Source organism: Anomaloglossus baeobatrachus, chromosome 5, assembly GCF_048569485.1.
Source record: "Anomaloglossus baeobatrachus isolate aAnoBae1 chromosome 5, aAnoBae1.hap1, whole genome shotgun sequence".
In the NCBI taxonomy this organism is placed as follows: Eukaryota; Metazoa; Chordata; class Amphibia; order Anura; family Aromobatidae; genus Anomaloglossus; species Anomaloglossus baeobatrachus.
Window position 1 is genome coordinate 519,564,656 of NC_134357.1, and position 15,486 is coordinate 519,580,141.

The window sequence follows — 15,486 nt, forward strand, 5'->3', positions numbered from 1 at the left end:
TTCTAACCTTGTGAGTTTTCTGATGTTCAAAAAGATACCATTTGCGTGTAAAATATTTCCAGCTTTCTGAACATTAAAAAGGCTTCTCCCGTGTGTGAATTCTTTGGTGGCTAACAAGTTGTGATTTCTGTGCAAAACATTTCCCACAATCTGTACAGAAAAAAGGCTTCTCCCCTGTGTGAAGTCTCCGGTGTCTAACAAGAGGTGATGTAGTTGTAAAACATTTCCCACATTCTGAACATGAATATGGCTTCTCCCCTGTGTGCGTTCTGTGATGTTTTTTAAGGTTTGATTTAAATGAAAAACATTTTCCACATTCTGAACATGGAAAAGGCTTCTCCCCTGTGTGAAATTTCTGATGTTCAGCAAGAACTGACTTACCTCTAAAACATTTGCCACATTCTGAACATGAATATGGCTTTTCCCCTGTGTGAATTTTCTGATGACTAACAAGATTTGATTTCCAATTAAAATGTTTCCCACATTCTGAACATGAAAATGGCTTCTCCCCTGTGTGAATTCTCTGATGTGTAACAAGAACTAATTTCGTTCCAAAACATTTCCCACATTCGGAACATGAATATGGCTTCTCCCCTGTGTGAGTTTTCTGGTGATTAACAAGATATGATTTCCGGTTAAAATGTTTTCCACATTCTGAACATGAATGTGGTTTCTCGACTGTGTGAGTTCTCAGGTGACTAACAGACTCTGCAGAAAATCTTTTCTCCCCCTTTTGACTTTTTTGATGTATTTTTTGAAATTCTGGAGTTGAAAATGATTTCTTTGCTGTAAGGGCACTTTGATTTTTATTTTTCTTAATAGTCTGTAACAAATCAGGAGGCAGGACCTGTTTAAAAGAATCAGATAATAGATCTTTGCTTTGAAGGGATGATGGTAAATCTGGAGCAATGGCATTCACCTCAGTTATATTTTGTGTGATATTAAGGACATCTGATTTAAAAAGTGAAGATATATGTTGTCCATCTGATCTCCTGGTACAGTCATCTGCCAAGAATAAAAAACAATATTTGTTATATTACAACATGTTTATGTTACATGTTACATGTTATATTACATGTTATATTATTATGTTACATCTTAAAATGTAAGGATATAATATCTAAAATAGCTAAAGAACTTGCAAGTTATATAGCAAAATATACCGTATTTTTTGGATTATAAGACGCACTTTTCCTCCCATGAGGAGGAAAGTGAGAGCTGCGGTGGGGCCTGCCTATGCGGGCTGTAGACTGCCTGTACGGAGCAGGGCAGTGTGGTGGGTGTCCCAGATGCTCTGGGTTCAAATAAGGGTGCTCAGAGTCAGCGCATGCGCAGATGGAGCTCTCAGCTTGTCATTAAGCCAAGAGCTGCATCTGCGCACATGCTGACTCTGGGTGTCATTTCTTTGAGCCTGCACTGCCGACAAAGCATCTGTGAGACTGGTCGCATCACCCTGCTCCACCGCAGCGCCTGCAGCAGCGCCCTACTCCACCACTGCCCCTGCCTCCTGTGACCCCGCTCCACCACAGCTGCCACCCCCCCTTCCGATAAGACACCACCGAAGTATAAGACTGACCCCGGTTCTTTTTTTTTTACCTTTTTCATCTCTAAATTTGGGGTGTGTCTTATAATCTGGTGCGTCTTATAAAACGGAAAATACGGTAAATTTACTGAAACAAATTTACAATCTAACAGACTTCAGAGCAGGAACCAGTAGGCTATAATGTTCAACCCTCCTTGTTCATTTTGCCTCCCAGATATTGAAATAATAAGCCACCAAGTGTTTTGTAGGCCAAATTTATACCAAAAAAAGTCTAGTCCGTCAGTGAGAAAATAGTGTTTTCACATTGGTTGTAGCTGAAAGACTCTTCAAAAGTGATATGGCTTCATAATCCAATCCAGAAAAATCTTCACTCACAAAGCCAAATGTCCTCAATGCGTCTCAACCTTTGGCTCGTTTTACACGTCAGTGAAAAACACTGACGTTTTTCACTGGCGTGTAAAACACGCACATGTCCCTCCGTGTGCCGTGAATCATGGCACACGTGGGTTGTCTAAGTGCAATCCGGGCTCCGTTCTCCGTGGCCCGTGATTGCACTTAGAGATTAACTCACCTGTGCGCGCTCCCGCTCTCCATGGTGCTGATCGCTCCCGCGGTGCAGCATCCGGCCGGCGCTGACCCCCGCAGCAGCTGCTTCCGGGTCGGCTGTGTCGTGCATAATGAATATGCGCGACAGTAATGAGCCGGCTCAGAAGCAGCAGGGAGAACGGGCTGCAGAGAGCGTCGCTGGAGCCGGGTGAGTAAAAATGATTTTTATTTTAAAAGCACGTTTTTTTCTGGCACGTGTCTCATGGATCACACCACTGCGTGGTCCGTGGGACATCAGTGATGCCAGAAAAAAATGGACATGTCTCCGTGCGGCAATCACGCACAAGCGGGTACGCCGCACGGGGACACGTGCAGTGAAAAATCACTGATGTGTGAGCAGACCCATTCATTATAATGGGTCTGCGTATGTCAGTGATTCTGGTACGTTTAAAAAAAGCACAAACGTACCAGAATCACTGACGTGTGAAAGGGGCCTTACAGTGTGCGCAAACATTGTGAGAATCCACATGTTTAGCATTGCCATAGGGAAGAACCTACAAAAATGCTACGGTTTGCGTGTTTCCTGGTATTGCATATTTGGAATTTTCACTCTGTGCTAATTTCCAGAGACTGCCTTTGAAGTCAAAATAGTCATTTAGACTAAAGTAGAATTGGGCAAATACTATTTATTAAACATATGTAATGGTATCACTATTTGTTTTTTAAAGTATCCAAATGCAAAGTTTGAACTTCTAATTCCTAAAAATGTTTTGGCAAATATTACATTTTTTTATTTTTTTTTCTAAATAATCAGAAAACAAATCAACCTAAAACTACAACAAAGATCAAGTAACAAGTCAAAGAAAAGGAAAAAAAAACACTGGGATCATATTAAGCATTACTAAGTTGTTACCATGTAAAGCGGCCTGGGTTTAGCACAGAACTGGTTGCAGTGGAAAGCAATTAAATAGTAGTATAAATGTTGGTGAGTTGGAGTGCATGAGGGACGTGTCAGATTCCCTTTAAATAAGAGTATCTTTATTACTAACGATTATAGAAAAAAACTGTGACTATAGATAACAACACATCTACTAAAATAGTGGCACACCACCCAGATGAGTCTTCAACGTCAATGATTTAGTAACTAGTGGTGAAACATCTCTGGGTATGTGAGAGTGTGGTTTGGTAGCTCTTGGCAATCCAAACTATTCTAGGGCGGTCAATATTTTCTATCAGATGTGTTTCTTGAAGAACTATTAGGCTATGTGCGCACTTACCGGATTTTGCCGCAGATTTTTTTTGGTTTTGCTGCATGTTTCGCTGCAGAAAATGTTCATAACATCTCTGCAGTGAATCACCAGCAAAACCTATGGGCAAAAAAAATCCTGTGCGCACTAGGCGGAATTTGACAGCTGCATGTTTTGCTGCGGGATTCCCGCAGCAAAAACAATTGCATGTCAATTCTTTTCCGCACATCGCTGCGGGATTTCACTCCATTGACTCCAATGTTAATCGTGAAATCCCGCAGGGAATAACGCAGGCAGCAAATTCTGTGCGGTTCACTGCGTTTTCCTGCGTTATTCACTGCGGTATTTCGCGGTTTACCTCCGGTAATGTACATCGCTTGTCTGCGGTTTTGCAGGGAAGTGATGTCATTACAGGAAGAGGAAGCCGTGCAGAGAGTAAACAAACACACAGATCACAGACACAGACACACACACACACACACACATACACATATCAGACACACACAGATCACACACACACAGACATCACAGACATAGATCACAGACACATAGAACACACATAGAAAGAAAACGGAAATATAGAAAAAAAAGAACGTGGGCTCCGCTGCATATTTACCGTCCAGCCGAGATAAACACACAGCGGCGGCCCGGTATTCTCAGGCTGGGGAGGGAGAGGGGCAGGGGTAATGTCCCCCGCCTCACTCCCCCCCTCCCGCAGCCGAGAATATCAGCCGCAGCTGCCCCGGGACTGTCGCATGCATTATGCGGCAGCACCGGCGTGTCCCCGGCTCTTCCTGCCGCCGTGTAGCAGTGGCAGCAGGGTAATACAAGGGGTTAATGGTGGTGGATCACCGCCATTAACTCCAGGCTTGATCATGGCAGCGTCTATGAGACAGCTGACATGATCAACCCGTAAGTAAAGTGAATAAAACACAGACACAGAAAAATCCTTTATTTTAAATAAAACAAGCAAGCCTCGTTCACCATTTTATTAACCCCTCCCGCACCAAAGCTCCGGCGTAATCCACAGCTCCGACGTCCTGCGCTGCTTACATCCAGCCGCGACTGTCAGGCTATGTGCGCACGTTGCATACAGTTCACTGCAGAAATTTCTGCAGCGATCTGAAGAGCACATGTGCGCTTCTAATCGCTGCAGAAAATGTCCGTAGTGAAGCCGATTCCATGCGCTCTGCCTGCAGCTCCTGCCATAGACAGAGCAGGGGCTGCCGGCAAAGCGCAGGAAAGAAGTGACATGTCACTTCTTTTTACGCAGCGCTTCGGCAGTAGCCGAAGCGCTGCGCTCTAAAGCGCCACGTGCGCACGGCCCCTGCACAATCTCCATAGACTGTGCAGGGGACGCAGGACGCATGCAGTTACGGTGCGCTACAAAGCGCAGCGTAACTGCATGTATTTGCGCAACGTGCGCACATAGCCTCACAGACACAGCGCTGAATGAATGCAGCAGACAGCAGAGGTAATTACCGGTCATTTCCCACGGCCGGTAATGTGAAATCACTGCCGACCGTGGGAAATGTAGCGATCTGTCCTCTATCTATCTATCTATCCCTCTATCTGTCTGTCTATCTATCTATCTATCCCTCTATCTATTCTTCTGTCTATCTATCTACTATCTCAGAATTAAATGACTTTTTTTTTTTCAATGTGCTTTATTGCATTGAATGCAATAAAGCAAATCCCAACCCGCACGCGGCAAAACCGCGGCAATACCGCGAACAATACCGCGGTGAAACCGCAGCAAACCGCATGCGGTTTTCGGGTGCGGTTTGCCGCGGTTTTTTACCGCGGGTGCGGTAATCTTTGAGAGCATGCGGAATTTTCTCAAGAAAATTCCATTTCCCAGTGCGCACATAGCCTTAGACATTTAGAGAGAACCTTTAAAGGGAACGTGTCACCAGAATTTTCGCCTATAAGCTGCAGCCACCACCAGTTCTTTGTTGCACACGATCACGCTGTTCTTACCCCCAGTGCGAGCCATTCAAACACTGCAAGAGGCTCGCACAGGGCTGAGCACCAAGCGTAGCACAGCGCTGCTCGTGCGAGTGAAGTTCACACGTAAAGCATCCGAACCCGAACTCTGTTTTTATACGTCTTTATTCAGTGAGAAAACCGGACTTCGGGTTCGCTTATCTCTAATCCTGTGCAGTCGCTGTCCTCCTTCCTAGCCCCATGTGGATGGTGCTTCCTACATAATCCACACAGAGACCTCTATTGTAGTACTGCAGAAGTACACTTTGATTTGCCCTGCTGAGGGCATCCATGGCTGTGACAGCTGGGGCTCGGCTATCACTTAGGCTATGTGCACACGCTGCGGTTTTTTTTATGCTGCGTTTTTGTGCGTTTTTGGCCGCTAAAAACGCACAAAAACGCACCCGCGGCAAAAAAGCATTCGTTTTTACCGCGATTTGGTGAATTTTCGGCTGCGTTTTTGATCTCTGCGTTTTTCTGCGTTTTCCAATGCATTGCATGGGGGGAAAACGCAGAAAAACGCAGGAAAGAATTGACATGTCAATTTTTTTTAAGCTCAAAAACGCAGCTGAAAAAAAAAGTTGTGTGCGGACAGCAAAAATGAAAACTCATAGATTTTGCTGGGGAAGCAAAGTTATGCAGTTTTGAGGCCAAAAACGCACCCGAAAAACGTGCAAAAATGCCGCGAAAAACGCACTGTGTGCACATAGCCTTAAGGCCCCTTTACACACTGAAACTTTCTAGCGATCCCACCAGCGATCCCAACCTGGCCGGGATCGCTACAAAGTCTCTGGTGAGTCGCTGGTGAGCTGTCAAACAGGCAAACCTGGCCAACGACGCAACAGCGATCCGGACCTGCAGAACGACCTAGCTAGTCATTGGGGACGTTGTAAAGCAGCTTTTTGAAAGGGAAGTCGCTAACGAAGTCGCTGTAAAGTCCCCTTTACACACTGAAACTTTGCTGCACAGCGGGAAACAAAGGACCAAAGAATGGTCCTGAACGATTTGTAGCGATCACAACTTCACAGCAGGGGCCAGGTCGCTGATGTGTTTCACACACTGCAATGTCGCTGGGGAGGTCGCTATAACGTCACAAAACCGGTGACGTTACAGCAATGTCGTTTGCGATGTTGCAGTGTGTAAAGCCACCTTTAAAGGTACTTTGTCAGAAAATGTCTGCAATGTAATCTGAAGAAAGCATGCTGCAAGTGTTAAAACAGAGACTTCAGCTCTGGTCTGTTATCTCACAGTCTGTTTTTGTTTACCTGCAATAATAGCTTATGCCAGTTATCTTTATCATTAGTGAGTTCTAGTCCGACCCCGCCCCCCCTTGTGATTAGCAGCTTCTGTCTATGGCAATGTACTCTGAAAGCCTGGTGTGGGCGGGGACAGCTCTCAGAGCTCTGCTACATGCAAATCTAAAATCAATCAATGTGCCAGAATGGCTGAAGCCACTAATCTAAGTGATACATTGTTGAACTCCAGGTCTCTTTGCCTACATTATGTTGATCTCAGATGAGGGAGGAAAAATCTGCTGACAGATTCCCTTTAAGCCGAGCTCCCAGCGGCAATCAAACAGGTACAGCTCCTGTACCTGCATAATCTCCAGAACATACCAGTAAATCCATTTGCGGGAATGCACCGCAAAATAGGACATACTGGCAAACCCAATGTCGGGAAGGGGTTAACAGAAGGACTGCTTTTATAAATAGGATTAGATGATTCAAAGTTCTTTCATCATTCACAGTTCAGCTTTTTTAAGGAACATGTCCCTTTAATTGATTATTTATTCAGGTGTCAAATCTGTAAAGGCAGAATTAATTCCCTATAAATATATTTGATTAATCCACTTTCAGATTAAATTCTGTGAATCATATATTGGATTTCACTTAACCCCTTCAGCCCCGGGGCACTTTCCGTTTTTGCGTTTTTGTTTTTTGCTCCCCTTCTTCCGAGAGCCGTAACTTTTTTATTTTTCCGTCAATCTTGCCATATGAGGGCTTGTTTTTTGCGGGACAAGTTGTACTTTTAATGAAACCATAAGTTTTACCATATGGTGTACTGGAAAACAGCAAAAAAATTCCAAATGCGGAAAAATTGCAAAAAAAGTGTGATGGCACAATAGTTTTTGGGATGTTTTATTCACGGTGTTCACTATATGGTAAAACTGATGTGTGGGTATGATGCCTGAGGTCGGTGCGAGTTTGTAGACACCAAACATGTATAGGTTTACTTGTGTCTAAGGGGTTAACAAAAATTCACAAGTTTGTCCAATAAAAGTGGCGCACGTTTTGCGCCATTTTCCGAAACACGTAGCGTTCTTATTTTTTGGGATCTATGGCTCAGTGACGGCTTATTTTTTGCGTCTCGAGCTGACGTTTCTAATGGTACCATTTTTGCGCAGATGCTACGTTTTGATCACCTGTTATTGCATTTTGTGTAAAACTTGTGGCGACCAAAAAACGTAATTTTGGCATTTGGAATTTTTTTGCCACTACGCCGTTTACCAATCAGATTAATTGATTTTATATTTTGATAGATCGGGCATTTCTGAACGCGGCGATACCAAATATATGTATATTTATTTATTTTTTAACCCTTTAATTTTCAATGGGGGGAAAGTGGGGTGATTTGAACTTTTAGGTTTGTTTTTTTTTTATTTTTTAAAACTTTTTTTTCCTTTTTTTTCTTTTATTTTACTAGCCCCCCTAGGGGGCTATAGCGATCAGCAATCCGATCGCTATTATCTATCTGCTGATCACAGCTAACGGGAAAACGAAAGTGAAGTATCATAGCTGCAGGCGTTATCACATGACCCTGTGCTATGATGGCAACCACCGATAGTCACGTGATCACGCATGTGACTTCTGGTGGGGGCGGCGGTAAGTAAAAAGCATGGCCGCGCGCATTTAGATCTTGCTGCCAGACTTTGGCAGCAAGATTTAAGGGGTTAATGGCCGCGGGTGGAAGCGATTCTACCCGCGGCTAGCAGGCACACATGTCAGCTGTTGAAAACAGCTATGTGTGCCGACCGCCGCCGCCTGCCCGCGGCAAGGGGCAGGGCTTAACGGGACACACTGCATGACAGATATATCCGTCCATGGTCGTGAAGGGGTTAAGCAATGAGAAATAATTATAAATTCTGTTAATGTGGTTCTACTGCTCAAATGAGAGAATGTTTCACAGGTGGAGATGAGCAGACTCATGGACGTCCGAGGGGTTCAGCCACACTTTTGATAAAGTTTGGTTTCGGAACTAGACTTGACCTGAATCACAATGGAAGTCACTAATTGGGTGTCCACAGACATGCAGCCAGCCATATCCAGAACACTTCCGGGCAGGAGTGGGTGCACGCTACATCCAATCACGGTGTTGTTACTCCCAGTGTGAGCCGTTCAAACACTGCAAGCGGCTAACACTGGGTTAAGCACAGAGCGTACCCAAGAACAACGATGCTCGCGCGAGTGGTTTGCATACGTAAAGCAAATGAACTCCAAACCTGAACTTTGATATTTAGTAAAATCTGTGTGTTTCGTATGAACAACGAATGTCGGGTTCGCTCATCTCTATTTACAGGTTACACTGTCCCAGCATTCATGCATGAGATCGAATATATTCAATACTCTAAATGTCCCATATGTAACCTAGAGGTAGTAGATCTAATACATATCTATTACGACTGCCCGGAAAGTAAGGAATTTCACTGCTCATGAAATGGTGTCTCATCAATAAAAGTGAAGTTTGGCAAGAAAGACTGGACCTTTGTAAGGACCCTATCTGCACATTCAGCAACGCAGAAGAGAGAGAAGGTAGATTCATCAATAAGATGCCAAGATTCTAGGAAGGTAAGAACATCATTACCCTCAACTTTCTCTTTGGCACACACTATAATTATTGTATTTTCAAATGCCAGATTACACCGCTGAGAAAGCAGTCACAGCTGGTGACTGACAAAAATCTGTGACTTCTCTACATTTAGTGGTTACTACTCACCTGGGTAGTCATATGTTGGACTCTCCTCTTTACACCACTCATCATCCCTCACATATGTCTCTGTAGTATTAATTTTGGTCAAATCTTTAGCCTGAAAAAAATATTGTGAAAGTCACAGACAATATTGTGAAGTCACATCTATGATCAGCTCTAATCCTGCCATCTCCATCGTTCTCATTACACAAATATACAACATATAACAAAACTCAACTCAAGACCTTCACAGCCGTCTACACATCATAGGGAGATTTAACGACACCGTTTCTCCATCTACCTGATGATCCTGAGGAACAATGGGATTTTCTTGTTTACAGTCCTGTGGAAGAAGAGGACGGGGACATCTCTCTGGTGTTGTCCTCTTACTGGATAGAACTGGAGGAAACACATACAGGGACTGAATTTATTCTTTACATACAGATAATTATAGGCCGTGTGTATTTAGTCCTGTCTATTACCTGGTGATGTGAGGGGCTGGGGAACCTCCATCATTACGTCTTTGTACAGATCTTTGTGTCCTTCTAAATACTCCCACTCCTCCATGGAGAGATAGATGGTGACATCCTGACACCTTATAGGAACCTGACACATACAATGATACCGTCACCCCCGTTCCCTTCATAGCGTTACTGTATAATGTCCCACCATTCCCAGCAGTGTCACCTCTCCAGTCAGCAGCTCAATCATCTTGTAGATGAGTTCTAGGATCTTCTGGTCATTGATGTCCTCATGTATCAGGGGGTGAGGTGGAGGCCCCGTGATTGGGCTCAGGGGTCTTCCCCATCTCTCAGACACAGGGGCATGACAGCGCTCACTAGAGGTCTTCTTCACTACTGTGTAATCCTGGATATGGAGAGACACATTAATAAATCTCACTACAGACATTTCCAGAGTCCTCACCTCTCCAGTTCTGTCCATCTGTTATTCCCATAGATAAGAATGGTGTAATGTGATGTCATCAGAATCTCTCACCTCTCCAGTAAGCCGGAAGAGGATCTCTAGGGTGAGGTGTAATATCCTCTCCGCCATCTTGTTGCTATTCATCCTTGCTAGGTCAATCAGGAAAATTATCTTATGCAGAAGATATCCACTGAGAGGATCCAATATTGTAGGGACCTGAGTGGGAAGATGAGTTAATGTAAAATCATAAACAATACCATGTAATTAAACAATTACTATAGATGATGAGCTAAGACATGTAGAACTCCTCCAGGCTCCCAGTTATTTTGATCAATGCTTCAGCCACTAACTTTATCACCAACCAAATTGACCAGGAAATACAGAGCCTGGCAGAGGATCTAAGCCAGGGGTCTCAAACTTGGCTGGGTGTATGGGCCGCAAGGAGGAAAACAAATAATATGTGGGGCTGCATTCTTTGCAGGACAAAGTGACATTTTTATTGGTACCAAATTATATATATTTTTTTTTTATTTACACACCTTTGGATCACTGATTTTGAACATTTTTCACTTATTTATTATAGCAAATGTTCACATTCCACAGTCTTTGTTTAAATGTAAATAAGAATTGATGGTAAAAAAAAAATGTCAGGCCTTATTTTGATTTTTTGTCTATATTTTATTCCTTTCTTGTAACTAATAGTCTTACAGTTAGCGCTATATAGATATTTTGACCAACATCTTTTAGTAATGTTCCCCATCTTGTTCTAATGTGCCCATCCTTGTCCCCTTGTAGTATTGTGCCCCATCCTAGTCCCCATCCTACAGTAATGTGCTTATCCTTGTCCCCATCCTATAGTAATGTTCCCCAGCCTTGTCCCCAGCTTATCGTAATGTGCCCATCCTGTAGTAATGTGTTCATCCTTGTCCCCATCTTATAGTAATGTGCCCATCCTATAGTAATGTGTCCATCCTTGTCCCCATCCTATAGTAATGTCCCCATCTTATCGTAATGTCCCCATCCTGTAGTAATGTGTTCATCCTTGTCCCCATCTTATAGTAATGTTCCCCATCCTTGTCCCCTTGTAGCAATGTTCCCATCCTGTAGTACTGTCCCATCCTATAGGCATGTCCCCATTCTATAGTAATGTGCCCATCCTATAGTAATGTGCCAACCCTGTCCCCATCCTATAGTAATGTGCCCACCTTGTCCCCATTCTATAGTAATGTGCCCACCTTGTCCCCATCCTATAGTAATGTGCCCACCTTGTCCCCATCCTATAGTAATGTCCCCAGCTTTGTCCCCATTCTATAGTAATGTCCCCATCCAATAGTATTGTGCCCATCCTTGTAATGTCCCCATTCTTTAGTAATGTCCCCAGCCTTGTCCCCATCCTATAGTAATGTCCCCATCTAATAGTATTGTTCCCATCCTTGTAATGCCCCATCCTAATGTCTCAATCCTATAGTAATGTCCCCAGCCTTATCCCCATCCTATAGTAATGTGTCCATCCTGTAGTCATGGGTGGAGGGGGCAGTGGCAGTGGCGGCTGAAAGGGGGCAGTTGCTATGACTTACCGATCAATCTCTTCAGCTTCTACAGACGTCGGAGTGAAGCTGAGTGGAGCGGTCTCCGGCCCCAGATCCACGGTGATTGGAGAGATCAGTCACAAGGCCGGTCTCTCCAATCAGAGCTGGGGAGCGGGTGAAACTGAGGTCACCCAGCTCCAGCCAATGAGCAGTGCTACAGCTGCACTGATCATGGCTGGATTTCAATGTTTCAGCCATTTTCAATTGCTGAAACTTTACAGTGGCTGTGATTGGCTGAGCGGCGTTCGTCAGCCAATCACAGCCTCCGTAGGTCCGGAGAGGAAACACCAACCCTCCTAAAGTCAGGCAGAGGTCCCCTCCTCCCCGAATCTAAGGTATTTGCAACGTGATCGCAGCCACCGGGGCCGCGATCTCGCCATGACGTACTGGGTATGTCATGGGTCCTTAAGTACCAGGGAGCCATGACGTACCCAGTACGTCATAGGTCGCTAAGGGGTTAATGTGCCATCCTTCACTTACACAAAAAAAAAACAAAAAAATACCATTCTTCTCACCTGTTCCCTCGGCTGCCTCATCTCTGCTTCTTGCTGTCTGCAGGCCCGTGGCCCTGGCAGCGCTTTATGTTAGATGATTGTTTTGCCGCCGCTGCGCGCGCAAAGTCAAGCTCTCTAGACTCTGAGAGCGCAGCGGTGGCAAAACAATCATCTAACATGAAGCGCAGACAGTGGCTGCGGGCGGCCCCTGCACCGGCAGCGATAGTCATCGGGGGCACGGGCCTGGGGGCTGCACGAAGCAGCCTGAGGGGCCGCATGTGGTCCGCAGGCCGCGTGTTTGAGACCTCTGATCTAAGCAGTGATGGCACAGGAGTAACGGGAGATCATTAATGTATTACTATTTTTTTTATATTTTACAGTAGTCAGTTTTTTTCTTTATATCTACTGTGACATTTCCTCACTATGTGTCATGGTAGCACACAGGAACACACATATTAAAAGTTCAGCCGGTTTATTGAAACACACATAAACCGCACTTTGGTTGCGGTTTTCAAGTCGGTTTGACTGGCGGTACACCCACTTAGGTTCGGATACCTCTCCTCCACTGCAGTATCCAAGTGAAGGTATCTCAGCCCCACTCAATGAACTTTGTCAGGTGAAGCATGCATTCTCTTTCCTCAGAGGATTCATTTCAGAGGCATCATCACCCCTACACGTGGTCCCGGTCTGGACATGCAAATCCTCTCTTCCTCAGAGGACACTTTCCAGACAGCATCCCCATAATGACTGCTGTCAGTGCCCAGAACCTCTCTGAGATGCTCCTTCTCACAGACTGCCCCTGTGTCAAACAGATGCCATTCAAGAGGTTTTAAGACTACGCTCACATTTTCCCATGAATAAGTGGCTGTAACCCACGCGAAATGTACGTCGGGTCCTGCATACGGAGGTTTCCCTCCAACCTGCACCTTTTTCAGAACTGGCACTTTAGTAGGTAATCTTCCCCTCTGGGTCCTAATTATACTACAGCAATATAGCGTGAGAGCCTTCATGGCTCTTAGATTTTGAATGTACTATATTACAATGGGTACCCTTTTTGAAGTATAATGTATTCCTGTGCTGGCAAAGTACAATACTCCCTGTGCTCTCTTTGTTCAGTGTCTCCCTGTTTTAATGTATCTTCACCACATACAATGTGATTTGTTATAGTTTTGGTACTTTGATATTGTATAAGTTTGATATTGTATGCAACATTCATGTGTAATTGTTTTGTCTGTTTTTTTTATTTCACTTTTTAACAATAAAGTATTAGTCACATTTTGTACCCATTAAAACTCCTTTCCCTCTTTTTTATTACGCACATTGCAAGCAGTTTCTTTCTCAGAGTCTAAAGTCAGAGTTGAATACGTTTCTCATAGACTCATCTTCCATAACATTGATTGTTGTCTCATTTACCGACACTGGAATCAGCATTCATAATACTGTAGGAGATATTTATTGCACGTGAGATGGGAAATATCTACTTCATGATGCTGACGACCACTTCATTTCCTACTACAGCTCTATAAACATATTTGGCCAGAGTTCGTCACTAACTACATTACCACCACTATTGGCAGATTAAAATATCTACATGTACAATGTTTTAGTTTCGGCATTTTTTTTTAACCCTGGATTCTTTTTGTTTTACAGTTTCCTCTTAGGCTTTCATATATTACATGAAAAATGCCAGGAAAAAAGCTGGTGCTCATTGTCCCCTCTATTTTTTGTTCGTGGGGGTCTGCTTGGTTGCTGTGGTTGGTATAGGCCTAATAGTGGTTTTTGCGTCTACAAGGCACAAAAGTATATTAACCCCTTAGTGATGGAGCGGATTTTTCCCATTAATTCCTTCACAAACACAACCTAGGGCGTATATGTACGTCTTAAGGCTGCTTTACACCAGACAATCTATCGTGCGATAGATCGTCGGGGTCACGGTTTTTGTGACGCACATCCGGCATCGCTGGCGATGCGGGCCTGTGTGACACCTCCTAGCGACGCAGTATCGCTCACAAATTGTGAGTCGTGTACTGCTCGCTAGGTTCCATAATATCGTTTAATTTAGTTGTTCATCGTTTCCGTGGTAGCACACGCCGCTCCGTGTGACACCACGGGAACGATGAACAGCAGCTCACCTGCGTCACGTGGCTGCCGCCGGCTATGTGAGGGAAGGAGGTGGGCGGGCTGTTTACGTCCCGCTCATCTCCGCCCCTCCGCTTCCATTGGCCGGCGGCCATGTGACATCGCTGTGACGCCGAACGTCCCTCCCACTCCAGGAAGTGGACGTTCGCAACCCACAGCGAGGTCGCACGAGAGGTAAGTATGTGTGACGGGGGTTACAGACTTTGTGCGCCATGGGCAGCGATTTGCCCGTGACGCACAAACGAAGGGGGCGGGTACGATCGATTATGAAATTGCACAATCGGTCGTACCGTGTAAAGCCCCCTTTAGGTCGCCTCCCCCAGGTTACCGCAGGCTCCCGCGGCGAGTCCGCAGTAATCCCCTCACATATCTGCTGATCAGATCAGTGGACGAATGGCTAAGGCTACTTTCACACATCAGGTTTTTTCCATCAGGAACAATTCGGAAAAAAACGGATAAACGGATCTTGCACCGGATCCGATTTATCCCCTTTGATTTGTATTAGCGCCGGATTGTGTCTGATGGCCTTGCGTTGCATCTGGCTTTTGCCGGATCCGTCGTAATTGGCTAAGGCGGCGGCCGGATGGAACGTCTCTTGTGATGTTTTTGGTCTCTGAGAAAAAAGCGCATCGCGCCGGATCCGGCGTGATTTACAATGGAAGCCTATAGACGCCAAATCCAGCGTAATGCGGCAAAAAACGGATGCAGCCGCCGGATCCGTTTTTTGTAATCTGAGCATGCTCTAATGTATTGAAAAAAAACAGATCCAGCAAAAAGAACGGACGAAACGGATGCAAAAATGGATGTGCCGGATCCGTTTTTTGATGGATCAGGTATACCGGAACCGTGAAAAAAAGGATCAGGCGCATCAGTTTTTGCATATTCTGCGCTGGATCCGTTGCATCAGGCACACGCCGGATTGTGCCTGATGCCAAAAAACTGATGTGTGAAAGTAGCCTAACAGGGGCGGGTGGATCGGAGAATTTTAGAACATTGGTATGTGTAAATATAACAGTTCAGTGGTAAAAATGAAATGTCTTTTTTTTAATAGC

At 44.7% G+C, this 15,486-nt stretch overlaps 1 protein-coding gene across 1 annotated transcript in view; it reads right to left on the minus strand.

Annotated features, from left to right (window-relative positions):
• LOC142312873 (uncharacterized) overlaps window positions 1-15,486 on the minus strand; it is a 346,266-nt gene that overhangs the window by 251,861 nt on the left and 78,919 nt on the right. Inside the window, exons 8-13 of the mRNA XM_075351858.1 lie at window positions 10,285-10,428; window positions 9,976-10,155; window positions 9,771-9,894; window positions 9,590-9,687; window positions 9,316-9,406; window positions 84-1,005 (exon numbers count right to left, since the gene is read on the minus strand). Of these exons, the coding sequence (XP_075207973.1) occupies window positions 84-1,005; window positions 9,316-9,406; window positions 9,590-9,687; window positions 9,771-9,894; window positions 9,976-10,155; window positions 10,285-10,428 (1,559 nt within the window). The remainder of the gene's footprint in view (window positions 1-83; window positions 1,006-9,315; window positions 9,407-9,589; window positions 9,688-9,770; window positions 9,895-9,975; window positions 10,156-10,284; window positions 10,429-15,486) is intronic.